General features: G+C 46.0%; 1 protein-coding gene across 2 annotated transcripts in view; it reads left to right on the top strand.

Moving 5' to 3' along the window:
* Nucleotides 1-26,767, top strand: part of SRPK2 (SRSF protein kinase 2) — a 760,208-nt gene that overhangs the window by 612,614 nt on the left and 120,827 nt on the right. For both annotated transcript variants that reach the window (XM_086967039.1, XM_086967042.1), the window contains one exon: nt 17,927-18,173. In XM_086967039.1, the coding sequence (XP_086823165.1) occupies nt 17,927-18,173 (247 nt within the window). The remainder of the gene's footprint in view (nt 1-17,926; nt 18,174-26,767) is intronic.

The following is a 26,767-nucleotide window of genomic DNA, read 5'->3' as shown; positions in this document are numbered from 1 at the left end:
TTTCTTCTATTCTTGCAGAATCCAGATCCACACACTTGTCGTGTAACTACTGTCCAATTGTTACTAAGTTAGTGGGCTTGCCTTCTTTATTTAGTACTTCTGTAAACCATCCGAGAAGTATTAGTACCTCTCAATCTTCACTCATCAACACAAAGGCCACAAAATGAGTAGCTGTGCAACCTGAGTACCAACCAGCTGTCTATTCAGAACGACATTCTTATTTAAGTTGTTACCCTTTACCAATTTCTCAATTAGTCGTTCTATTACAGGAACCAGTTACTGTAGCCAGCAGTACGCACGCCACCACAACTCTCTCATCTAAAATTACTGAAATGTTTAAACCACTAACCAGGAAAAAAAAGAAAACCTTCTGTAAGAATACTAAGAGTATGAGCTCTCTTACAAATCCTAGGTCAAGTCTTAAAATATACTCAATTTTTGCCATGTTCAAATCTTGTACTACCTCTCTTACATGCACTAAAGAGTTTAGTGATCACTCTTTCTCCCCTGCAGGAAAACCAGAAGATCTCAATTCAAACTGAAAATAAAGACATCTCTGATTCTCTAACTTAGCTTTACCCGGATTACTGGAGTCCCATTCACCCCTACCAGACAAAGTCATGTTCAATCAATTCTGACTCCTGTAAACCAGCAGGCCGCTGTTATAGCCTTGCATTCAATTGACATTCACTCCAGCCAACCAATTGCCTGTGGGTTTTCTGGTAAACAACCAAGTTCAATTGAGACCAGTGATTCTACTTTACTGCAAGACCCGATAGAGGCGAACCATAGACGAATGGACATGCCTCCAAATTAAGATAACGTAGGCACTGAGAAATCTGACCCTGTACAATCAGGTGGCATCAAATTACACCTGCCTTGTCCTAATATTTCACCCGACTTTATAGGCTCGCCCTCCTTGCGCTGCAGACTTCTTGCTCCCCAAAACCTGGTATAAGGAATCGAAATCATTTGGCTCTCTAAATAACCGTAAAGAGGAAATGGATGTATTATCTCACATACTTCTACTGACACCGGAATACTTGACAAGGAAGTAACAGGACATCTTAAAGAGAGGAAACATTCTCAAATTGCTCAAATACTTACCTGATTTAACCCTTTCGACGCTGATGACGAGCTGAGCTCGTCATCACCCACGGGTGTCGTGTGCTGATGACGAGCTGAGCTCGTCATGCAAACAGCAAAATGGTAATTCCCAGCACACAGCGGGAAAACGCCTAGCAGCCAAGAGGTTAAATCGGTTTAATACTGAGGACATTGAGAATATTGAGTTCGTAGGCGTGTTCGTCCTTCTGGACAAAGAGTCCATAAAGGTCCCTTGGAGAAATATGGAAGTTCTAGATCTTGTTCTGAAACATAGGAAAATTTTCCTCTCATAGAGGATCATTATTTCCAAGTCAATACGAGTCGAACACCTGAAACCTTTCAACCACTGCATTACTGAGCTCAAGAAGGCCAAAAATACTTCTAATTTGATCCTTAAAAGCCACCCAGGAGCTAAAGCCACCTGCCCTCCAATAAATGCTCTAACCATTAAATGCTTGCAGAAAACAGAGAGACTTGTGCGCGTTCACCAAAACACAAGCTAATCTCACTATAAGGGAGAGGATTGGAACTTGCTCACAACAACCCTTTATCAAGGCTGGACACACGCATGGTAGTAAAGAAGCGCTTTATGATCAGAGGACCCATTTGGGCTGGTCCATGTCAACAGCCTACGTGACAAGATTCAAGCCCTTACCTTGCTCTCCTGGAATGTTGCTGGCCTATCAAAACTATTTAAATATGCTGGCCCTGCTCTTTTTTGGCGAATAATGATATTATTTGCATTCAAGAATAGTGGTAATGCGATTCGCCTTCTCTCTCAGGTTATCACAGCTATCATATACATTTAATATGAAAGGGAAAGGTGGGGCTAGAACAAAAGTGGGCTTATTCGTCTTTATCTCAAACTTACTCGATTGCTCAACCATCTCTTTAGACAGGGTGCGAAAAGATTCAGGCTGTTGAGCTAAACTGGAAACAGGGTAGGAGGCCTATGCCAGGTCTACTTTTCTCAAATGCCTGTTTGCATCTAATAGTCTAAAATGATGGCTATAAAAAAAAAGCTTACGATCCTTAATACGCTTGTCATTGGGCAGTCAAATATGTTTACTGTGCTAAATTTGGCTTGTAATATTGCGGATGATCCATTTCACGCCCACACAGATTACATATGGGGGATTCCACCTGTGTTCCCCTCTCACCAACGTAGAGATCTGCAAGCTACTAAACAGTTACACTCTTTTAATATTAGTTCTCTCAATGGCAGGCTTTCGTGACACATCCCTATGAAATACACACATTTTTCAAGTCAGCGAGACGCTGTGTTAGACATCACCTTCGTCTCAGCTGGGCACTTTTATTATTTTATTTCCATTAACACCATTGCAAGAATTCATAGTGATCATGCCGCTAGGAGTTCTAGCAGGATCTTATATTTGTAAGCACCTCTCCTCGACTACCACTGTAGGCGATATAATTAACCATTGGTTTGCCGAAGAGAATAACCAGAGCTTTAGACAAACTCTGTTTACCCCCAGAAACCTAAGTCAGGTACGTGTTTCACTTTGGGTGCCAATCGTCTGCACTCTTGGTTCAATCATAAGCTTAGATCTCCAAAGAAGAACTTAAAAAGGCTTTATTGACAAAAAAGAACCCTCCCTTTTGACTTAAGCATATGACAGCAGTAAAAATAACTATTCAAGTTTTACAAGCAGAGAATATGGGAAGCAAAGAGAACCTACAAAGAAATTCAATAGCTAAAAATAAGCGTGTCAGGTTCTTTTGACAGTTTATAAATACATTGGATACACAACATACACTCAAATTGAGTAACACCATTTCAGAGCCAACTTAGGTTACCCATATTGAGACCTTATACATTGACCAGTTTAAGGGCTGCCCTTTCACACCCACGTACGTGGCCTCTATTGTGGAGAACAGTGTAGTGCAGACCAAAAGGCAACTCCAAACCCTACTGCTTTCCCAATTAATTTCCAAAATTTTTATTTAAACACAACTCTGACTACTGGGCTCCGGCTCTCGCAAGCCTATTCACTTATGTATTTGAAACCCAGATTGTTTCTACATTGTGGCAGGGATCTATCCTTCATCTAATCTTCAAAAAAGGTGACCCTTCCAAACTTTTGAATTACAGGTTGATTGCACTACTTTTAATAGAAGCCAAATATTGCGCTCAAATCCTCTTAAAAGAATTAAAATCTTGTGCAGAATTCAACTACTTATTACCTACCGTCCACATGAACAGGCTTCTGGCGCGCTTGTAATACTGCCAATAATATCCTTAGTCTCTCATTGTTAATTCATGCATCACTTTAGGTAAAAAGGTGCAGTCAGTTTGCCTGTTTTATAAATTAATAGTGGCTTTCAATGGAGTGGACCGCTCAATTCTCTGGTACAAACTTCAAACATGGGGAATTTTGCCCCCTTCAGTCTTTAAAGTGGAACACCTGGGTTTAAGTTAAACCCACACACAATGGGTATATTTCCAGCAAAATAAAAACTAGTAGGGGGCTTAAAAGGGCTGTGGGCAAGCAACCCTGCTTTTTAATGTATACACAGCAGGTTTACCTGCTTCGGTTAAGGCCCAATGGTACCACCCTCCTAAGCTTGCTGTTTGTTGTCTGCATATTGCAGAGACAAAGTGGCCTTAGATCACAGAGCTACACAAATCCAGTAAGCCCTCAATGTCTTTAATATTTATAATTCCACCGATAAATTACGAATTACTTTTAAGAAATTTGCTGTGCTAGTTTTCAGTAAGACATGGCTTGGCAGTTCGGGCTGGACTGTTCCCAGTGTAAGAATTGGCTGTTGTAGTCTGGTCTGCCCTGTTCCCATGATGCACTGGGCCAGGGACAGACTAATTTGCATACAGCCAGGTTCTGAAACTGGGATGGTGCAATGAGCTAAAAAACGGTGTTGGATCTAGCCCTGATCTCTTGACTGGGTGAGAGTACTCTGCTTAATTCAGAGACTCTGTCCATCACCACCCCTTGTTGTAAATAATTTTGTCCACCCTAAGCGTGGAAGGGTATACTCAGATGTGAGTCCCTTGCTCATTGCACCATCAGGATTCAAGCAAGCCGGGCCGAAGACGGCTGTAATGCCAGAAACCGGTCCCCGGAAGCTTGTTTCCTTCCCAGTGTAAGAATTGGCTGTTGTAGTCTGGTCTGCCCTGTTCCCATGATGCACTGGGCCAGGGACAGACTAATTTGCATACAGCCAGGTTCTGAAACTGGGATGGTGCAATGAGCTAAAAAACGGTGTTGGATCTAGCCCTGATCTCTTGACTGGGTGAGAGTACTCTGCTTAATTCAGAGACTCTGTCCATCACCACCCCTTGTTGTAAATAATTTTGTCCACCCTAAGCGTGGAAGGGTATACTCAGATGTGAGTCCCTTGCTCATTGCACCATCAGGATTCAAGCAAGCCGGGCCGAAGACGGCTGTAATGCCAGAAACCGGTCCCCGGAAGCTTGTTTCCTTCCCAGTGTAAGAATTGGCTGTTGTAGTCTGGTCTGCCCTGTTCCCATGATGCACTGGGCCAGGGACAGACTAATTTGCATACAGCCAGGTTCTGAAACTGGGATGGTGCAATGAGCTAAAAAACGGTGTTGGATCTAGCCCTGATCTCTTGACTGGGTGAGAGTACTCTGCTTAATCCAGAGACTCTGTCCATCACCACCCCTTGTTGTAAATAATTTTGTCCACCCTAAGCGTGGAAGGGTATACTCAGATGTGAGTCCCTTGCTCATTGCACCATCAGGATTCAAGCAAGCCGGGCCGAAGACGGCTGTAATGCCAGAAACCGGTCCCCGGAAGCTTGTTTCCTTCCCAGTGTAAGAATTGGCTGTTGTAGTCTGGTCTGCCCTGTTCCCATGATGCACTGGGCCAGGGACAGACTAATTTGCATACAGCCAGGTTCTGAAACTGGGATGGTGCAATGAGCTAAAAAACGGTGTTGGATCTAGCCCTGATCTCTTGACTGGGTGAGAGTACTCTGCTTAATTCAGAGACTCTGTCCATCACCACCCCTTGTTGTAAATAATTTTGTCCACCCTAAGCGTGGAAGGGTATACTCAGATGTGAGTCCCTTGCTCATTGCACCATCAGGATTCAAGCAAGCCAGGCCGAAGACGGCTGTAATGCCAGAAACCGGTCCCCGGAAGCTTGTTTCCTTCCCAGTGTAAGAATTGGCTGTTGTAGTCTGGTCTGCCCTGTTCCCATGATGCACTGGGCCAGGGACAGACTAATTTGCATACAGCCAGGTTCTGAAACTGGGATGGTGCAATGAGCTAAAAAACGGTGTTGGATCTAGCCCTGATCTCTTGACTGGGTGAGAGTACTCTGCTTAATTCAGAGACTCTGTCCATCACCACCCCTTGTTGTAAATAATTTTGTCCACCCTAAGCGTGGAAGGGTATACTCAGATGTGAGTCCCTTGCTCATTGCACCATCAGGATTCAAGCAAGCCGGGCCGAAGACGGCTGTAATGCCAGAAACCGGTCCCCGGAAGCTTGTTTCCTTCCCAGTGTAAGAATTGGCTGTTGTAGTCTGGTCTGCCCTGTTCCCATGATGCACTGGGCCAGGGACAGACTAATTTGCATACAGCCAGGTTCTGAAACTGGGATGGTGCAATGAGCTAAAAAACGGTGTTGGATCTAGCCCTGATCTCTTGACTTGGTGAGAGTACTCTGCTTATTTCAGAGACTCTGTCCATCACCACCCCTTGTTGTAAATAATGGACTGTTCCCATAAGGCACAGGGTCAGACTGATTTGCATATAGCCATGTCTGAACTGGGGTGGCAGAGTGGGCTAAAGAACGGTGATGGATTAAACCCATATCTTTTGACTGGGTGTGAGTGTTTGATTCAGATGCTCCGTCCATCACCACCCCCTTTTGTACCGCTTTTGGCCGCCATAAGTATGGCAGGGTATGCTCAGACGTGAGTCCCTTGCTCACTTTGCCACTGGATTCAAGCAAGCCGGGCTGAAGACGGCTGGAATGCCAGAAACCGGTCCTTGGAAGCTTGTTTCCGGTCCAGGGAAGACATGGCTTGGCAGTTCGGGCTGGACTGTTCCCATGAGGCACAGGGTCAGACTGATTTGCATATAGCCATGTCTGAACTGGGGTGGCAGAGTGGGCTAAAAAACGGTGATGGATTAAACCCAGATTATTTGACTGGGTGTGAGTGTTTGATTGATTCAGATGCTCCGTCCATCACCACCCCCTTTTGTACCGCTTTTGGCCGCCATAAGTGTGGCAGGGTATGCTCAGACATGAGTCCCTTGCTCACTTTGCCACTGGATTCAAACAAGCCGGGCTGAAGTCGGCTAGAATGCCAGAACCCGGTCCTCGGAAGCTTGTTTCCGGTCCAGGGAAGACATGGCTTGGCAGTTCGGGCTGGACTGTTTCCATGAGGCACAGGGTCAGACTGATTTGCATATAGCCATGTCTGAACTGGGGTGGCAGAGTGGGCTAAAGAACGCTGATGGATTAAACCCAGATCTTTTGACTGGGTGTGAGTGTTTGGCTGCGCATGCTTCGGAAGATCTTCTGGTGGATCCCCACGGAGACCAGGAAGACCGTCACCCAGGCCCTCGTCACCAGCCGACTGGACTACGGCAACGCACTCTACGCCGGAACCACCGCCAAGCTCCAGAACAGACTCCAGCGGATCCAGAACACCTCAGCCAGACTCATCCTCGGCATCCCACGGAACAGCCACATCTCCGGACACCTGAGAGACCTGCACTGGCTCCCAGTCAACAAAAGGATCACCTTCCGGCTCCTCACCCACGCACACAAAGCCCTACACGATCAAGGCCCGAGCTACCTCAACAACCGAATCAACTTCTACGCTCCCAAACGCCACCTCCGATCCGCCAGCCACGCCCTCGCCGCCGTCCCACGCATCCGTAGAGCCACAACAGGAGGAAGGTCCTTCTCCTACCTGGCCGCGAAGACCTGGAACTCCCTCCCGGCCGACCTGCGCCTGACCCAAGACCACCTCTCCTTGAGGGAGAAGCTCAAGACCTGGCTGTTCGAGCAGTAACGGCACCCCCCAGCGCCTTGAGACCCCACGGGTAGGTAGTGCGCTCTATAAATGTCTCTGATTGATTGATTGATTTGATTGATTCAGATGCTCCGTCCATCACCACCCCCTTTTGTACCCCCTTTTGTACCGAGTTTTCAGTAACAAGCATAGTCAGTTGAGCATGTGTATTAGGTAAACCATAATAGTGAGACTTAGGTGTATCTGATGGTTTCCTTGAAGATAATGGCGATGCCTCCACCTTGGTGATGTGGTCTCGGCGTATCATCTTGTAGCTGTCGGGAGTGGCGATGCCGGAGTTTGAGTAGGAGTTGAACTACATTTCTGTGATGAAGGCAACAACCGTGGCGAGGGTGGTGATGATGTCCCATATTTCTGTGGTGTGTTTGCAGTGGGATTGGGCGTAGAGCATGATGCATTGAAGTGGTTCGGGTTGTTTGTGATCTTCTGGGCAGGTTTGGGTGAGATACTTCGCAGGTTCTGTTGCAGGAGAAGTGGCAGTGTTGACAGGTTCTTTGGTTGATCGTGGTCCGGTGAAGCCTCTGTAGTTTTAGGTGTCTGGGGTCCAGGTCAAGGAGTTCCTTGGCGCAGTAACGGCAGATAGTGGGAGGACCTGGGGTCCTCGGGCTGGGCGTGGTCCAGGTTCGAATGTGTGCACACAGGCTTGCCTTTGGTGCGACTGTGCACTGTCCTCCATTTGTAGTGCTGGGAGGTGGGAGGGGCTAGCAGGGAGGAGGGAGGGCAGGGATTGGGAGACTGTGGGAAGCAGGGAAAACTGCTGGAGCAAAATCAACACAACAACATATAAAGAAAATAAAAGAGAAGCTAGATGAAGTGGTAGCCCGGGGACGTCTGCATCAGTGGTCCCTGGGACCAAACCGACGTCCTTGAGGCTGGCAGCGAGAAGCAGACTCACAAGGCTGAGCGGCAGGAGAGAAGAAGCGGGGCGCACTGACCAGGAGGTTGAAGGCTGCTCCTTTATCAGCATGCTAAAAAGCAACTGAAAACCTTATCCGTTCAATGGATTTGGAAATGTTTAGTTTAAAAAAATACTCACCGCTGCATTTTCACAAAACATAGCACCAAGCTACCTTTTCTCCCCTATGTCCAAGACAGTCAGACATCTTTATATTTGCGTACGTTTTTTATTAGTTCTACTCTTTGAATTTCGATATGCCCTGCCAGCGTATAAACGTTACACAACAAGCTGTTGCTTGTGTGGTTATAAGCCTAAATCACTAACTCATGCCATATGCTTACGGCCACTCTTTTGAAAAGTGGCTGTTATGCGAAAGATTCCGAGTTATGCATTGAGTGGCAAAAATGAGTAAATGTCATATTGTTTGAGTAAGTACATGAATGTGGCCATTCACCGGCTGGGTACGAGAAAAGACTCACTAACTGTCTTTCTGCTGTTAACTGCTCTTTTACAGGGTGAGATCGTTTTTAATGTAATGTCAGCACATTTTTAGGTCTCGCTCGAGCCAGCGCATGCACTGATCTGGTGAGACATTAAGTAAGCGGGTTTTTAAAGTGCTGCCAAAGGCAGCCACCATCTTGGTCTTACGCGCACAAGCGCGCGCGCGCCTCGCTCCGCCTCTTGCAGCTCGAGGCAGGTGCGCTTGTCCAAGCTCTCCACTCGTGCTTGTGGTAGCATCCACCATGTGGGAGCGACCAACAAGCACGTGTGCAGTACTTGAAAAGGGAAGACTGTGCATGCACCACTCCCAGGCTCACTTCTACCTCCCATTGTCATTTGACTCTTCGTTTCTCTCCGCCCCTTTCCCTCCACCACCCCTTTGGGGGGGGTTCTCAACCTTGACGTTATAACAGCATGCCCTTGCGATTCTTTTACACCTCTGAATGGCCGGGTCCTGCCCCCTTAACAGTCCTCTTGTTCCGCTTTGCCTTTAACTCTGCTCAGTGCCCCCTTTCATTTCCTCCATGGCCATAGCCGGAAAACACCAACGTGTGTGTTCTGATCAGGGTCTGCTGCAACAGGGGTGCTCTGCACACTGAAAACCGCACTCGCAGGCCCCGCTCTAGTGCAAGGGCCTCTAGTGCTCTTTCCCCCTTGTCTACCCCTCTACGGGAGACTGATAAAGGAGACCAAATGCAGAAAGATTGGGGTTCAGAGACCCCTCACCCCAGTAAATCAAAGGCCTGCAATCAATTCTTAGGAGACATCGTAAGCTACTGCAGTCATAAGGTTTCTCTGGCTGAGATCGGGGAAGTTTAAAGTCCCTCTAGAAAGAAAATAGCCCCTGCATTGCGAGCATCCTCACTGCTTCACCTCCTGGGTTTTAAGTGTTGTGCTCAAATGTAGGGTTATTTATCTTTAATGACAGCACAGTGATAATTCACAAAGGTTGTTGCAAAGCAAGTAAAATTAAAGTCGTACTGGTTCTGACAGCCGTTGTACAATGCACTTTTATTTTGGTGAGTGGTTACTGAATAAAATACCACCTTCCGTCTAATACCTAAAGGGTGGGTGTTAGCGATAACGCTGCTTAACAGCTGCTACTGTTTTGTCGTGGTGCGAAAAACTAATTTGCTCCACTTAATGGATTGAATGTTATCAGTTTGAAAAGTGAATGGCTAAGTTGTCGCTGCCAGTGTTCGCACTTTGGGACCTGCCCAACTGAAATGTGCCGTGGAGCAGGTGTCTCATTCTTAGCTGTCTTGATGACTAGATGCCCAGAAATCACCACTCACAATGGGAATGGTTGGAAGTATTGTAGGAGGTTGCAGGATTAACCAAAGGAGTAAAGCAATTCTCATTTGCCAGTTGTACCCAACGTACTGTAGTGGAAAGGGAGTTGGTGTGGCACGGCAGGGTCTTGATTCTCATGCTGCAGTGTTCCTGCGGAAGGAATGCACGCTCGGGGCTTCCACCCTACCTATTGCATCCCCTCCCTTTCCCCAAACTCTCTACTCATTTCCACCCCCTCGTTGCCTTGTACTCCCTAATACCCATTCTCCTCCCTTCAGGCTCCCTGCCGTTCAGAACAAAAAACACACACACATCACCTTTATCATTTCAGTAGTTACATTTTGGGTGTCAAACTACAAAAGTCACAGAACAACCCATGTACATTTCTCCTCTTTTGCACTTCGCTCTCAGGTTTTCCAGGCCCCAACATGTGTAGCTCATCCATTCCACGATTTATCTTTGAACATTGAGACTTGTATCCCGATTTTTAAATGGGATAAACGCGACAACAAATGCCAGAATGCAAAGTAAAACCCTGGAGTGGATAAGCTGCTCATGCATAGAAGTGGGATACGTAAGATCTCTGGTTACAATTATTATTATTATTATTAAGGAGTTTTATATCGCGCCTGGTTACCCTTGGGCATCCCCGCGCTCCAATATAAGTGCTGCACACAAAGATAAACAACTCTAAAAACAAAAAATGATCATAAGCTAGTAGAGAAAAGAACATCTCACTGAACAATGAAAACACCACAAAAACATACAAAGGACACAGTAGTCTGAGTGTGCTACACAGGGTGCATTCCATTTCTGCCTGGGATGAGCCAATGCTGGAAATCCAAGAAGGAAACTACTGCCATTCATGAGTCCCAAGGCAAGCGCTTAGAGACCCCTGGGTTATAAGCGCTATATAAATCCAACATACAATACAATACAATACTTAATACTAACTCCTTCACTGAAAGAGCAGCCCCTGTCAAATATTTCCACATTAGCGTGCACGCACTACTGCCATGTGTGTACATCAGATTGGACCACGCTATCTTTTGAGGCTGTGCACAATATGTTCTCCAGGGTAGTAGGCTACTGTGCTGCAGACATGAATGGACTCTGCTGCAAACCAGTGAGGTCTTAGAAGGCTACCTCTGTAGGGAACTGACATCCTCGAGTAGCCTGAGAACCTTCATCTACTGACCGTAAAACTACCCCCCCGAGCATCTTTTCCCTTCACTGTACCACACTAGTACCAACAGGGCAAGCAGCGTCTGTGGTTGTTGACTGTTTTAGACAGTTTTATTTTCTGCAGACTGCATACATTTTAAGTTGACCCATGTCTGATGCTCTGCTTCTTCCAGTTCTGTTATTTGTAGCCAACAAGAGCAGGCCTCCTCTGTTCACTTTTCTTCTTATAAGATCGGCCCCACTGGCCCCAGCATGCTTCCTGTTGTTAGGGCTCGACCTCTGCCAATGCGCTTGCGCATTGCAGATGTCGAGACATATTGGGGCTTAACGAGAGCTTAACCAAACTTTGATGCTGTGCCCGTGAAAAAAGCGCGTGCATGCATCAAAGCCACCAGCCTCCCTCCCACAAGCTTCCCTCAGCGTGCGCTCTGGCAATTCTCCTCCCTTAGTTATTCACTGCCCACGGCCGGACGGCACATCAAAGGCTGCTGCTCCCCGTGCGTCTCGTCACCCTTACTCTCCCCTATTCTTCCCTTCTTGCCTCTCCCCGCCCCCCCCCCTCCCCACCACAGCAATGCAGAGGGATTGTTTCAAGTGTTGGCTTTGGTTGCACATCCTATTTTACATTTCTACAGTGTTGACTTTGCTGTCTATAGATTTAGCATTGCTTTGTGTAGTTGTTTGGCTCCATACACATGGAGATTCTCCGTTGTCGTGGATTTTGCTTGGCCTACGGATGTGCTTACATAACTCTTGTATAGCTCAGTCTTGTTATCGGGCTGTGTTTATAGATTTTGTTTGGCTTAATATGCATGTGTAGTTCCTTCTGACGAGTTTTACGTATTTCTCCTTGTCCTAGGTGGATTTTTACCTTTTCCCAATGCCTGCACAAATAGTATGGCTTTAATGTGTGATTCGACTTTGTGCGTTAGAAGTGTGAGTTAAGCCTATACGGCGATTGCAAAATCTCTTGTTAGGAGAAAAAAAATCTTAAAGGGGTTAGAGCCCTGGCATTACTTACCTTTACTTACTACTAGTTGTTTCCCACATTACTCGTGTTTCCTTTCTTCCTGTTGGTCAGTGCCTCCTCCCTCCAGCTTCCTGCTTGGCTTCATGTCTTTGTTCTTGCTGTTGCGCCTGGCTCAAGTAATGTTTTCGGCATCCAGTGTCCTTCCACTGGACTTGTACTTGTAATATCCATGTTTTTTTTTTTTTACTGTCCAGCGTCCGCATTCTATTTTGTTGCTTGCCTGTCCCTACCACGACCTCACGTCTGTCGCTGCATGCTTCTTCCCCTTCGTTGCTGGCCTGTCTCTCACTACCTAGATCCTGTCACTGCATGCCCCTTCCCCACCCCATTGCTAATTGCCTCCCTCAATCATAGCTTGTTTTATATAGCGCAGAGTCCACTGGAAGGACTTGGACAGCGGCAGTGCGTCCATTGGGGCGTTTGGACGTTGCCCTCCCAATGCGCACTGCCGCCATCCGGGACCGACACTGTGTTAAATCACACAGCATTCAACAACGAGTTTCTGGCTGGCCGGTCACCGGGCCGGACCAGAAACCATCGGGAAAGGGGGGGAGGGGGGGCTGTGCAGACGGGCTAGTGCGCGTGTCCTGTTTCGGACAGGTCATTTTCCTGCCCAGCGCGGACATGCGCACTAGCCCCCCCCCTCCCTTGGGAAACCAGGGGTTGCCTCATGCCGTAGCCCCCAGTCTCCTAATGGGGCGGGGAGTTTGGCTGCTCCAGCCTATCCTGTAGAGTCAGTCCGACCTGCCTGATGACGCCTGACGTGACGTCAGCTAATCCTTAGTCTCACCGTGACCCCGCACCCGCAACCATTGCCACACACAGTGCTGCCTGCTTCACAATCACACCTGGTGTTCGTGCTCCTCAGCTCCTGTCCTGATGGTAACTCTTCCTGCCTCGTCGTCGTGGAGCTGGACTACTAACGAGAACTAGTACTACTGAGGTGAGCCATAATATACTGCTCCTGCTGGTGATTACCGCTCTTTTGTAATTGTATTGTATTTTAAACTCCCGCTCAGACACGCGCGCCGTGCTCGCGAGCTACAGTGCGGAAATCATTTTCCGGCCTACCAGGTTCAAATGCCACCAGCCGCCGCTGGACTTGGAGTGATTTAGATGAGCACCAGTTAAATCAGGCTCCATTTGCTGAATTCTCCATTGCCCAGAGGCTCTGACAACCCTCCGCCATCGCCTGCTCTTTACACTCGCCTTGACTCATGAGCACGCTGTGCCTCTAATTCGAGGGGAGGAGGCGGACACCCTGTCCCCAGCATGCCGCCTCCTCGCCAGACTGCACTGTTTACTGTAGCTGCCGCTTGTTTTCACTTTTTAGAAACGCTGCAAACAAACAGGACGTGTTTATCCGATATTTTACTTCCTGAGGCGTAAAACCTTCTGCGCAGAAACGCTTCTAATATTCTCACCAAACAATAGTGAGTAAAGATACTCCACTGCCCAGAACAGAAGAACTGAAATGAGGGATGCGCGGCCCCTCTTATCTCTCCGCTCTCCTTACTCTCACCACTTTCTCCTCCCTCTCACCTCAATCTCCCCTCTCCTCACTATCCCCACTCTCCCCTCTCACCACTCTCCTCTCACCACTATTCCCTCACTCCCCTCTCCCCTCCCTCTCCCTCCCCCTCCCCTCTCCTCACTCTCCAATCCCTCTCTCCCCTCCCTCTCTTTCCCCTCTCTCCCCACTTCCCTCTCTCTTCACTACCCTCTCTCTTCACTCCCCTCTCTCCTCACTCCCCCCTCTCCTCATTCTCCCCTCTCCTCATTCTCCCCTCTCCTCATTCTCCCCTCTCCTCACTCAACCCTCTCCTCACTCTCCCCTCTCCTTACTCTCCTCTCTCCCCTCTCTTATTCTGTCTCACCTCTCTTCTCCTATCTACTCTCTACCCTCTTACCTCTCTCCTCTCGCTCCCCTCAGCACCACCACAGCATCACTCAGGGGCACCACAACATCACTGAACGCCGCAGCATTACTCATTGCCACCACAGCATCACTCAGCATCACCCCAGCATCACTCAGCACCACCACAGCACCACTCATCATCACCACATCATCACTCAGCGCTACCCCAGGATCACTCAGCAACACCACATTATCACTCAGCAACACCACATTATCACTCAGCGCCACCCCAGCATCACTCAGCGCCACCCCAGCATCACTCAGCGCCACCCCAACATCACTCAGCGCCACCCCAACATCACTCAGCGCCACCCCAGCATCACTCAGCGCCACCCCAGCATCACTCAGCGCCACCCCAGCATCACTCAGCGCCACCCCAGCATCACTCAGCGCCACCCCAGCATCACTCAGCACCACCACGGCATCACTCAGCACCACCACAGCATCACTCAGCACCACTCCAAAACCACTCAGCACCACCCCAAAACCACTCAGCACCGCCCCAGCATCACCCAGCACTACCCCAGCATCACCAAGCACCACCCCTGCATCACTAAGCACCACCCCAGCATCACTAAGCACCACCCCAGCACCACTCAGCACCACTACTGCACCACTCAGCACAACCACAGCATCACACAGCGCAACCTCAGCATCACTCAGCGCAACCACAGCATCACTCAGCGCAACCACAGCATCACTCAGCGCAACCACAGCATCACTCAGCGCAACCTCAGCATCACTCAGCGCAACCACAGCATCACTGGTTCAAATATGTTCTTTCAATGTTTCAAGCTGTTTTCTAGCATTCACGCTTTATTACAAATCACAAAAAGATGTTAATATTTCACTTCTGTTCTTGGATGTTCGTCACAATAAAAAACACTGAACATAATCTTCACAAAAGTTATTTACACAAGTTTAAGCTATTGCCATTACAAATTAAATACATTATTTAAGTATTAATCATTTAAAAAAATGAAAAGCCATTGTTATTTGTAATATCAATACATCTAAGTCACGTAAATACAAAACATGTTGCATTACAAATGCTATAGGTGTCACATTTGCGAAAGTTATAACTATTGGGATTGTAAATGACAAAGCTATTAATTTAGCTATTTTAAAAAATAACACATAAATAAAAAAAAAATCATTTATAAGACCAATAGCTCAAACTTTCCTAATGCGAGCCCTATTGCATTTCCAATGCTTGTTGGAGTGTGTGGGCATGCGAGTGGGGGATAATGTGCTGCTTGGCTACTTATATGGTCCCAAAGGCGAGACCTATTGGCTATGCCAATGTTTGTTTACCTTAGAGAACATTTTTAAATCGAACTTAATTCAAATTAGAAATAATACATTCTCTGAAATGAAATGTTATACATGTGAATTCAATAGACACTTTGTTTTAATTTCCGTATTGGTGTTTTAAAGATGCCTTACTGTTCTGATATACATTATCAGAGGCCTATCAGCTATGTGAATGCTTCGTTTATTTTAGGTACTGTTGGAACATTTGCACTTTATTCAGTTTTTTTCTTTTACCCATTGTAGTATTGAATTGATTTTTTTTATTGTTGTAATTAACTGAAATAAAGGCTTCTAATACTGGTCCTTCTAATGGCTTCTCCTGGTGTTGCTGTTTCAGTCCATGCCAATGCTTCCCAGGATCCTGCGAGAGAATAGCCAAAGGGCATATGTTTTTGGTCTATAACGGAGCTGCTATCCCCAATCACAACTTAATAACACGATTCCACAGTTCACCAATGTTGCATTATGAGCCTGTTATGTCCAAATCACGTACCGTCAAACATGATTCCTCCAAAATGCCTATAAACAGGTAACCCATGAATGCAGTTAGTAATAGTCAATGCTGCTTTGGCTAAAGGCCTACCCAATCATCATCTTCCGTAAAGAGGAACAAGGCTTGGATAGCATTAGGCAACTTAGTAGGCTGGAGCCATAGCCAATAACCAACGCATAAGACATACGAGCGAGATATACACTGAAAAAAGGAAAATTCCCCATAGGGGAAGAAAAACACCAGCCTAGGAATAATTCTGAACGCTTAGCGTCTCTAGTAAGTTGAAAATGCTGGGCCCGGAGAGCAGAGTCAAAGGCGTCTCAAACAGTAAACTAAAGAAAATAATAAGGAAAAATATATATTCAATTTATTAAGTGTATACACAATTACGACAAACAAATTATTTTTTGTATATAAGTTTTACATATGTATACATAAATTGTCAAGCAATACAAATGATATCAAAGGAATAATCTTTAGTATTCTTAGAGTCCCAATAGAAACACAAGAAGATAAAATTCCTCCAACATAATAGGTCACGGCAATAACAAGAAATCAAACCAATTGCATCCTAACCATCTAAACAATCACTCATATCCAATTACCAGTCATACTACTGTCTTGTCAACACAAACACACGATAAAAAAGATTGCATAAATGTAAGGACAGATGGGAGAGATGTTAGGGTAGAGTAGCACACTAAGCTGTGTAAGATCACTGGGATAACTAGGCTGTTGTGGTACACAACATAACATTGTCACCAGTACCTAATGCACCTCCACAGTGATCATTACAATTGTAGCCATTTTACAGACCAGACTGCATATCTGGGTACCGGCACACCGCTCGTAGGCAGCTCTCTCTACATGTGCAAGGAATCGTTCTCTTTCTACACCATAGGTAAAATTGCAAAAACATGAGGCAGTTTGCAGCACTGTTTATGCCTCCATTGCAAATCATTTTACCTCCATTGTGTTAGTGAAGTAGCAGATGATGTCAGTGAATAGTCATGGTCACCGCTGATGGGCAATCGAGCTGGCACAGTAATATTGATAGAAAAAACTATAGTGGCGTCATGGTCTCACCTACCAACAGGAAGACATTGGTCTCCTGCATCGTTGGTCTTTGGTCTTCTTCCCAGGGGTACTTCCCAAGTCTTTGCCAGTATACACTGGTGTTGCCAGCCTTCAGAATCTAGTCTTGGCCGTAAGTCTTCAACTGGACTGCTCCAGAGAGGGGAGCAGTGGTGGAGTTTCAACCAATCCCACCCTTAGCGAAAGGAAATTGAGGTCAGTTAATGAAAAACTGCCATTGCCCTTCTTATCTCTACCTCCGTTCTCAATTTGTAATTGCTCTCATTGGTGAATTCAACAGGAAGCATAAGAACTGCCCATGTAGACATTGTAGCTTGATTACAAATGGCGGAGAACAGAGACGGTCACCACCCTTCACCTAGGTCTTTTTCATTCCACCACCAAGAAAGCCATTTGTAGTTTTCTTGCTATCACCAGCTGTGTTGTTGTCCTGTAGCGCACTATAACATTTTGGTGGATGCAGCAAAGAGTTTCTTATTGTGATTAGAGCCTCTGCTGAAATAGCATAGAAGGCAGTGCGTCCTACCAAGCGGTCTTCGTATTCCCTGGAATCAGAACAGATGACTGGATATTACCCCCTTTAGACATCCTTCTGGTTAGCCTCTCCATCAAAGGCTAAACATTTCCTTAACATGCTGCTTTAAGGGCAGCCATGAGCACGTATAAGGAAGAACAGCTCTTACATAGGGTTTAGAAGCTTAGGAGCTTCCCCTTGTGGCCATCACCAGTAAGCCATCGATGACGTTATTGAATAAAATGTGAGGGTTTCACAGTCCAGTCCGTGTTGGGACTCAGTTTCTGTTGATTGTTTGAAACTATATTGGCACAGTACTTTATTGCTGGTTTAATCGCTCCACTGTATTATGATGATCTGGAAGTAGTATAAAATACTGTGCTCTTCTGAATTACAGTAAATCTGTACCCTTAAAGAATTTAATAGATACTATCTTTTATAGTTGTACTTACTAATCAGTAATGCACTTTAATCTTATGAATTGCTTCACGTGAGTTGATGCTCATTTTTTTGTTTTAATAGGTTGGTAAAATTTCCAAAAATAAAAAAAAAAAACTGAAAAAAAAGCAGAAGAGGCAAGCTGAACTACTTGAGAAGCGCCTGCAAGAGATCGAAGAATTAGAGCGTGAAGCTGAGAAGAAAAAGATTGAACAAAATATAACTTCTTCTATACCATCAAATGAGCAAGAAGATGAATTCCATTCGGAGGTCAAACTTAAAACAGCAGGTTTACTCGAAGATGCGGACGACGAGCCCGAAAATGAGTCTGGTCAGTTATATCTTGGTGTCAGTGGAGATCTTGTGAGCAATTTGCTTTATTCATGTTATGTTTTGTAGCTCCACTGTGAACTAAAAAAAAAGTTATTTTTATCACTACATTACATTATCGAAATTGAATTTTCCAACTGATTATTTAAGCATTCTGGGCTAGATGTACGACGCATTTTAGCAAGTGCAAACGGGTCTTAGACCCGTTTGCGCACGCTAAAATGCATGGGCCCATGTACAAACAGTATTTTGCGGCTCGTAAAATACTGTTTTGTGACTCGCTATTAGGAAGGTGCATTCCCTCCCTAATAGCAACTGCACAGGTATGTACAAGTGTTTTGCAACTGCAATTGCGGCCACAAAACACTTGCAAATTACCACCTACTTCAAGTAGGTGGTAATGCATTCACAGATGGGAAGGGGTCCCCAGGGGACCCCTTCCCCTGTGCAAATGCATGCAATATTATTTTTTAAGGGCAGGCAGTGATCCCAGGGACCACTGCCTGCCCTTAACAAATTAAACAAAAACTTTTCAAATTTTTTTTTGCATTTCAAGGAAAACGGGATGCATTTAAAAAAAAAAGCTGCTTTATTTAAAAGCAGTCCCAGGCATGGTGGTCTGCTGAGCCCAGCAGGCCACCATCCCTGGGAGGGTCTGTCATTCCCAATGGCTCGCAAATTGGAAGAGGCTCATTAATATTCATGAGCCTCTCAATTTGCGATCCCATTTGGAATCGCAAACCGTGTTAAACACACTGTTGTACATTCCAAATTGTGCCTCGCAATTGAGCGCAAATTGCGAGTCACTATTTCGAATGGTCTTACATCTGGCCCCCTGTCTATTGCGTTATTTAGAGTTTGACAGCTATATGCAACTGCCAAATAGTGCCATATGTCCTATCCTTGCTGTGTAAAGTGCATAAAGGCCATAAGGTGGAGTTTATGTATAAAAGAATGCTCTTATTTTTTTTGTCAATGTTTTTTCTTGATTTTTCTCGTACAACATAGGAAGATAGTTGCAGGCACCATACGACACGGTGTTACAATACTACTATTGGAGCAACGGAAAAGGTGAAGCTTTCCGCTTGTAGAAAGTTGGGCAAAGTAACAAGGGTGTAGAGGGAGAAAAATAGGCGGAATAAGGAAGCAGGCTAGTAAAGCTATAGGCCTGGGATCCATTGGATAAGCGGCTATCGTCCTATGATGGGCGTGGTTGGGCCCAGAACGGTGGGCTGAGGGGCATTTGCATGGTACCGGGAGTGCAAACAATCCGCTATGTGGTGGTCATGGCTGCGCCAGCTATATGCACCAAACATGGCTAGTGAGGGGATCAGGTACCAGCTGTCTTTGCCCGAAATATTGGGAGTATAAACTAATGTTCTTTAATGCTATTTTATGTAAACTAGTTTTGTGTCTGTTGTGTGATTATCAAAATCAAGGCGTAAGGTGTGGTGGAGGTTTTGCACTCCTGCCTTGACTGATGCCACGCCCAGATATAGATGAACAGTTGTACTGTTTCTTTTGTATTTTGACCGCTGTGGTTGTTGACTTGAACAACGACATTGCCTAAAGTATTTTCATGGGACTGTTTTTATACCATAACTGCAGTACACTGGCTGCCTGTGGCGACTGTCTACATTGTTTAAGTGTAACATTAGTGGTAACTAGATTTCCAGAGTATGGCACAGTGCATGTTACTGTTCATATTTCCTTCAACTTTTTGTTGTTGCCACACCCAGCCTCTTAAAAGCCAGCACGTCAATGGGCCTGCATTGAGCCAGCATAGCAGGACATGTATTTGTAAAGCACACCTTCATCTGTGGGTATCCAGATGCTCGATAAGTTATTTCGTCTCCCTTTTCAGTAAGCAGGAGGTAGAGACGGGGTTGTCCATTGTCCCCCCTGCTCTTCGCCCTGGCAATGGAACCTCTTGCCCATCTATTTAGCAGGGACAAACCTGGGGCATTCCGCTGCATGGGGTCCCACACAATACAGATGATGTGTTGATCTACATGCAGGATATTTGAGAAAGCATAGATGGAATGTCTGTGCTGCAGGAATTTCAAGCTGTTTCAGGACTAGCTGTGAATTGGGCTGCTTACATCCGGATTGCCCTTGACAGTATGTGGTTGACTCATATTCGCTGTTGGGAACCCCACACATTCCGCTACCTCAGAATTAACATATATCATGAGACCCAAGATATAATCAATGGCAATCTCACTAGAGTTATAGCCTTGCTGCGGCCTCAGATGGCGTTCTGGGGTAAACTACCACTCGCAGTGCAGGGCCGAGTCTCTTTGACAAAGATGGTGATGCTGCCGAGGCTGCTTGACTTTTTGACATAACCTCCCCTTCACATAGCTAAATCCGCCGTTCGCACACTACACTCAACGTTGGGCAGCTTTATCTGGAACAAAGGGTGGGGTGGGAGGTGCCCCTAACTTTGAACATTAATATCTGGCAGCACAGTTGCAGTTGCCTTACATAGGAACTGGGCCTTCCTGATCTTAATCTATATTGAATTGACCAGTGCACAGCAGTTTCGTAAGAGGTTGTTTGAAAGTGTTGAGTTCAGTAGGTGCTCCCTAGGTATCGTCTCCCTGCCAACAGACAAATAAAACTGAAATGTCTGGAGTGCGTTCAATTGAAAATTGTTAGCATCCTTGGGGGCACAGTTGTAAGGGAATGAATACTTAAGCTTCTTAAAAAATGTTCGTCACACTGAGTTGAAGTTTTTGAACTCCAATTTTATTTCTTCATATTTTACATTTTTGTTTTCTTAATTGTATTCATTTTCATACAATAATTCATTTGTTATCCATACATGGGTGTTTTTAGCTCCAATGCATTTCGGGCCACTGCCCTTCATCCGGGAGCATATCTACAAGGAACAACATAAATTGGGTATACTGTTCAAATGCCTGTTGTCATGTGTGAACTTATACAATACAATACTATAATATATCGACCATGTTCCCCAAAAGTGGAAGTGTGTAATGTGAAAAACCGTGAACAGTGCTAAAAAAACATGCAAAGCGGCGGGGTGTGTCACTCTCACTGACGAGAACGGAACTTACTGGTATGGACGGTTCTGAGGCTGAAAAGCACCCGATCTAGAAGGAAAAAAATGGAGGTGGTGAGCGTGGTGAACAGCCACTGGATAATGAGGCTGACAAAGTCTAGAGCGATCATGAGTAAACGAGGCTTAAAAAGCAATACTCACAAAGAAAGTTGGTGAAGAATAGCGCTGGCTTTGTATACATTCGGTGCTCAGTTCGCTATGTTCATTGTGCTGTGTGCATTCACTGCTCCGGTTCGATGACCCGGGGGTCATCGAACCTGTAATGGATGTTTTTCTAGCTCCAGCTTCAGCAAAAGCAGCTTCTGCACGTATCTTAAAGAAATACAAGCCGGCTGCATTGGATCCTCTAATCCTGAGATCGGATCCTCCCCTGATTCGGTTATAATTGCAGCAGCTAAGAAAACGCACTCAGTGGCATCTTCTTCCTCTGTTCCTCCTGATAAGGAGAGTAAAGCTCAAGACTCATGGGGGAGGAAAGCCTGTGGCTCGGCGGCTTCCACATTACAGGTTTCCAACGCTGCAGTCCTGTTGGAGCGATACGACGGATCCCTGTGGGATTCTTTGGATCGTTTTAAAGAGAAGCTTCCGAAGGAAGATCAGCCGGACTACTCAGAAATTATTCTAAGAAGGTGCTCTGGTGTTCATCCAAGTAATAAGCACGGCAGCTGATGGCGTATCTCTGGCGGCTCATTTGTATGAGCATGGTGTATGTGCATATCGTTCCTCTTGGTTACGCCTCACTGCATTAAAGCCTGATGCACAGCAGCGCATAATGAATCTTCCGTTTTCGGGTACCTCTCTGTTTGCGACCCATACAGATGAGGAGATGGGAAGGATGAAGGCTGAATTGGACACTTTGAAGGCGGTGGGCCTTGAGAAAAAGAAAGAGTTCAGAAGTGTTACAGGCCCTATAATCGCAAAGGTAACTAGCAGAGGGTTCAAACCCCTCAATGGTCACAAAGCAAGCAGGGGAAATCCCAATATCAGGACCAACGCTCCTCAAGGGGAAGAGGAGGACACCAGCAACAATCTTCCTCCACAGCAAAGACCACGGGGAAGCAATGAGTCAATGCTTCCTCCAGCACAGTTGCGCACTCCAGTGGGAGGAAGTATAACACACTACACTCAAGAGTGGCACAGAATAACAAAAGATCAATGGGTGCTAAATATACTAGACAATGGATACGTGCTACGTTTTTGCACGGCTCAAAAAGACTCTCCTCTGGTAAAATCCAGAAAGCATCATCTGGACCTCCTGCGTCAGGAAGTGTCAACCCTTCTTGAAAAATAAGCTATAGAAGAGGTCACCCCAAAGCAGAGAGGGAAATTAATCTATTCAAGATACTTCCTTGTCCAGAAAAAAGACCAGCCGAACAAGTTCAGACTCATCTTAGATCTGCGGATTCTGAACAAATACATCAAAAAAGAAAAATTTCAGATGATGTCTCTTCATCAAATATTTCCACACTTAAAGAAAGGCGATTGGATGTGCTCAGTGGACCTTCAGGATGCATTCTTCCACATCCAGATCCCGATCACAGCACGGCACCGCAAATTCCTACGTTTCACAGTAGGGAAGGATCATTACCAATTCAAAGTCTTACCCTTCGGTCTAAAGTCAGCTCCAAGGGTATTCACGAAATGCATGGCAGTAGTATCGGCCGCTTTACATCGCCAAAGCCTACACGTCTATCCATACCTATACGATTGGCTGCTAAAGGAATCATCTCCTCTCATGGTGCAGGAACACCTTCTCATACGTCTGAACCTACTTCAACGTTTGGGACTGCGTGTTAATCTGGACAAATCAGTCCTACATCCGACCCAGTCGCTCCACTATCCGGGGGCAAATATCAACTCCGCCCTAGGAAAAGTGTTTCCTTCGACGGAAAGACTGTCTTCAATGAGGGTCAAAAGCAACATCATCCTCCAGGCCCCTCAGCCATCAGTAAGACAAGTGGCTTCTCTGCTGGGCTCAATGGCCTCCTGCATTTTCCTCATACCCAACGCCAGGTTGAGAATGAGGCCACTTCAGCAAGACCTAGAAGACATATGGAATCAGTCCTCGGGTCAATGGAACGACCGGATTCTACTATCCCCCATTGCGAAGAAGTCCTTCCTCTGGTGGATGCATCCACAGAATCTCATGGTGGGAGTTCATTTTCACTGACCTCTGCCAGTGCAATCCCTGATTACAGACGCTTACCGTCAGGGCTGGGGTGCACATCTGGGTTCACTTCAGACACAGGACCGATGGACCCCAAAGAGCAAACTTATCATATCAACATGCTGGAACTGCGAGCAGTTCACTTAGCTCTCAAGGCTTTTCAACCTTCCATTCAGTCAGATTCAATATTGGTTCAAACGGACAACACAACCACCATGTACTATTTACACAAACAAGGTGGAACACGTTCTCGTCCTCTGTCTCTCGAAAGCCCAAACGATTTGGCACTGGCTGCTAGCCAGGAACCTATCGATCACGGCAGTCCATCTGCCAGAGGAGCAGAATGTTCAAGCAGACTCTCTCAGTCGTCACTTCCAAGAGCAAGAATACTGGGTGCTCAACGACTACGTGGTGGCAGACATTTTTCAGCAGTGGGGTCATCCCTGCATAGACCTCTTCGCAGATGAAGAAAACAAAAAATGCCACGCCTTCGCATACAGGTTTTGCCGACCAGGAACGAGGGGGAATGCACTTTTGATAAACTGGTCAGGGACGTTTGCATACGCCTTTCCACCCCTCCCTCTCATTCCGAAGGTAGTGGCAAAACGCCTGAGATCCAGGATGAAGATGATCCTAATAGCACCGGACTGGCCTCACCAATGTTGGTATCTGGATCTGTTGCAGCTGTGAATTCGCCCGCATCTGAGGCTTCCATGCAGGCCGGACCTTCTTACCAAGATGGGGGGGGGGGGAGATCTTTCATCCCAGCCTTCCCTCGCTCAGCTTGACAGCATGGCTCATGAAGTCCTGCAGTACGGACATCCAAACCTTCCCTCGGACTGCATGGACATTCCACTGGAGTCAAAGAGGCCTTCCACAAGAACCTCGTACTCTATGAAATGGAAGAGGTTTTACTTGTGGTGTGTACAGAATGGTTGGAGTCCAGTTAACGGGCAGGAGGAGGTCATCTTACCATACTTGCTCTATTTGGCCAAGTCTGGGTTGAAATACTCCTCCATAAAGGTACAATTGTCAGCCATTACGGCGTATTGTTAATCTCCTAACCAACCTTCCTTTTTTCAACTGCAGGTGGTTAAGGACTTTCTACAGGGGCTCAAGAAAGTTTACCCTCCTGTTGGACCTCCTTCTTCTTCTTGGGAGTTGAACCTGGTATTGTCCAAGTTGATGGGCTCTTCTTTCGAGACCATTCCTAAAGCAACATTGCAACACCTTTCGTGGAAGGTGGTTTTTCTGGTAGCAATCACTTCTGCGCGCAGAGTAAGTGAAATTCAAGCGCTATCTTCCAAAGAGCCTATACAGTCTTCCACCATAATAGGGAGGTTATGCGAACCCACCCTTCCTTTCTACCAAAGGTTGTGTCGGAGTTCCATGTAAATCAGACTATTTATTTGCCCTCCTTCTTTCCAAATCCTACGACACCAGCGGAAAGGTCTCTGCATTCGCTGGACCTCAAGAGGGTTCTCAAGTTTTACTTGGAAGCCACGAAATATATGAGAAAGTCTGACCAATTGTTTGTAAACAATGGTTCTGATAGAACAGGTTTTCCAGCTTCTAAACAAACCATCTCAAGATGGATAGTTTCTTGTATAAAGTTATCTTACCAGTTGGCAAATAAGCCATTGTTCGCTTCCCCTAAGGCTCACTTAACTAGGTGCAAAGCAGCAACAGTAGCTTTCCTAAACAATGTACCAGTGGCCGAGATTTGCAAAGCGGCAACTTGGAAATCGGTCCACACATTTACCAGGCATTACTGCCTAGATTCTGTCTCCAGAGCAGATACCCAAGTGGGCCAGGCTTCCTTGAGGAATCTGTTCCAGTGTTGATTTTTTCGGAGTCTGTGTTCACCTAATGGCGGTTTCCTATGTCTGAATAGTTCTTTGTTTACTTGCCCGCAGGATGGGGGGATGGGGTTGCTATTCTATTCATGTGCTTATGACTATGGTTGAGGATCCCCTGGAAGAGAAGGATTAGTTACTTACCTGTAATCCTAGTTCTCTTCCAGGGGTATCCTCATCAAAGTCATAAGCAACCCACCCGCCTCCCCGGGCAAGTGAACATGATACATAAATCTGTTTCTAAAATGGTCTGCGGTTATCCGCAAAGAACAACTGACCTAACTGTCACCCCTGAGGCGTGATGGGAGCTAGGGGTCATGGCTGCCTGAAAGGCACGGTGCCATTTATTGTTACTGTTTATGTGGGTTAGCTTTTCAGCTTTCTACACTGATGTTTTCTCTACAATGCAGCCTGTGCTGACAATGTTTTCACTTTCCTTGCAGGATTACATTTTCTGCTGTATAATAAAGCGGTTTTCAAAGGCTTTCTTTCTCTGCGCTTTATTGGAATGTATTTATGTGCAAAGACTTCTCTTGCAGCATTGTTCAGCATGTCTAGGGAAGGCTGCAATGTATGTTTTATATATGTATATATAGATATATATATGGTTTTCACATATATGATATGTGTTTCCGGGGTCCCGTGTATGGGCGGGAATATTCATGTTCTTATGACTTTGATGAGGAAACCTCTGGAAGAGAACTAGGATTCCAGTCAAGTAACTAATCCTTACTCCCCTGAGATTCCATTGAGTTCACTTGAGCCATTTGGGAGCACACTGAGTAGGGCAGGGATGGGGGTTTGGGAGGCAGCAGATTCCAGGATGAGACGTTGCGAATGGAGTATGACCTGCCGGTGGGACACTTCTTATCACAACTGCTCATAGACTGGGCACTTCCTAGCTTATGGTAGATTGCTGGCATTACTGGAGAAACACTGGGGCATCATAGACGTTAAACCTGCTCAACACCCTTTGATTCATACTCTATAGGTAATGGGTAGCCTCCGAAAACGTATTACATGGCTGCACCGAGCACTCTTATTCACCATACAGGATCCACTAGCAGTCACTCGAAGTTGTTGGAAGGTGGATGTGGGCAGAGAGTTAACACAGCAGGAGTATCGAGGAACGCAAAGTGCCAATATAGTCAGCATAATGTCCTCCTTAAGGCCTGTCTTACTCAGGCTGGCTTACACTTCACGTTTGGATCCTCCTCAAAGTTCCACAGATGTCCACAGCTGGGTGCCAATATGCTGCACATGTTCTGGAACTGCCATGAGGCAGTGGTGCTGTGTGGAGGGGTGTCTTGAGCAAGAGAAAAGGTGACTGGTCGCTCGGATGTATGCTCGCTGGAGGGTGCTCTGCTGTGTCTGTTTAAATGCCCTAAGGGTGCAAAAGCAACTGCTAGATTTATGGATTTAGCACTAATGATCAATCGTAGGTTTATTACCATGCACTGGAAAGCACAGACACTTCCAGGACTACT

This window comes from Lissotriton vulgaris, chromosome 1_1, assembly GCF_964263255.1.
Source record: "Lissotriton vulgaris chromosome 1_1, aLisVul1.2, whole genome shotgun sequence".
Lineage (NCBI taxonomy): Eukaryota > Metazoa > Chordata > Amphibia > Caudata > Salamandridae > Lissotriton > Lissotriton vulgaris.
The sequence above is the reverse complement of the archived record's forward strand: the minus strand, read 5'-3'. Positions and strand labels throughout refer to the sequence as shown.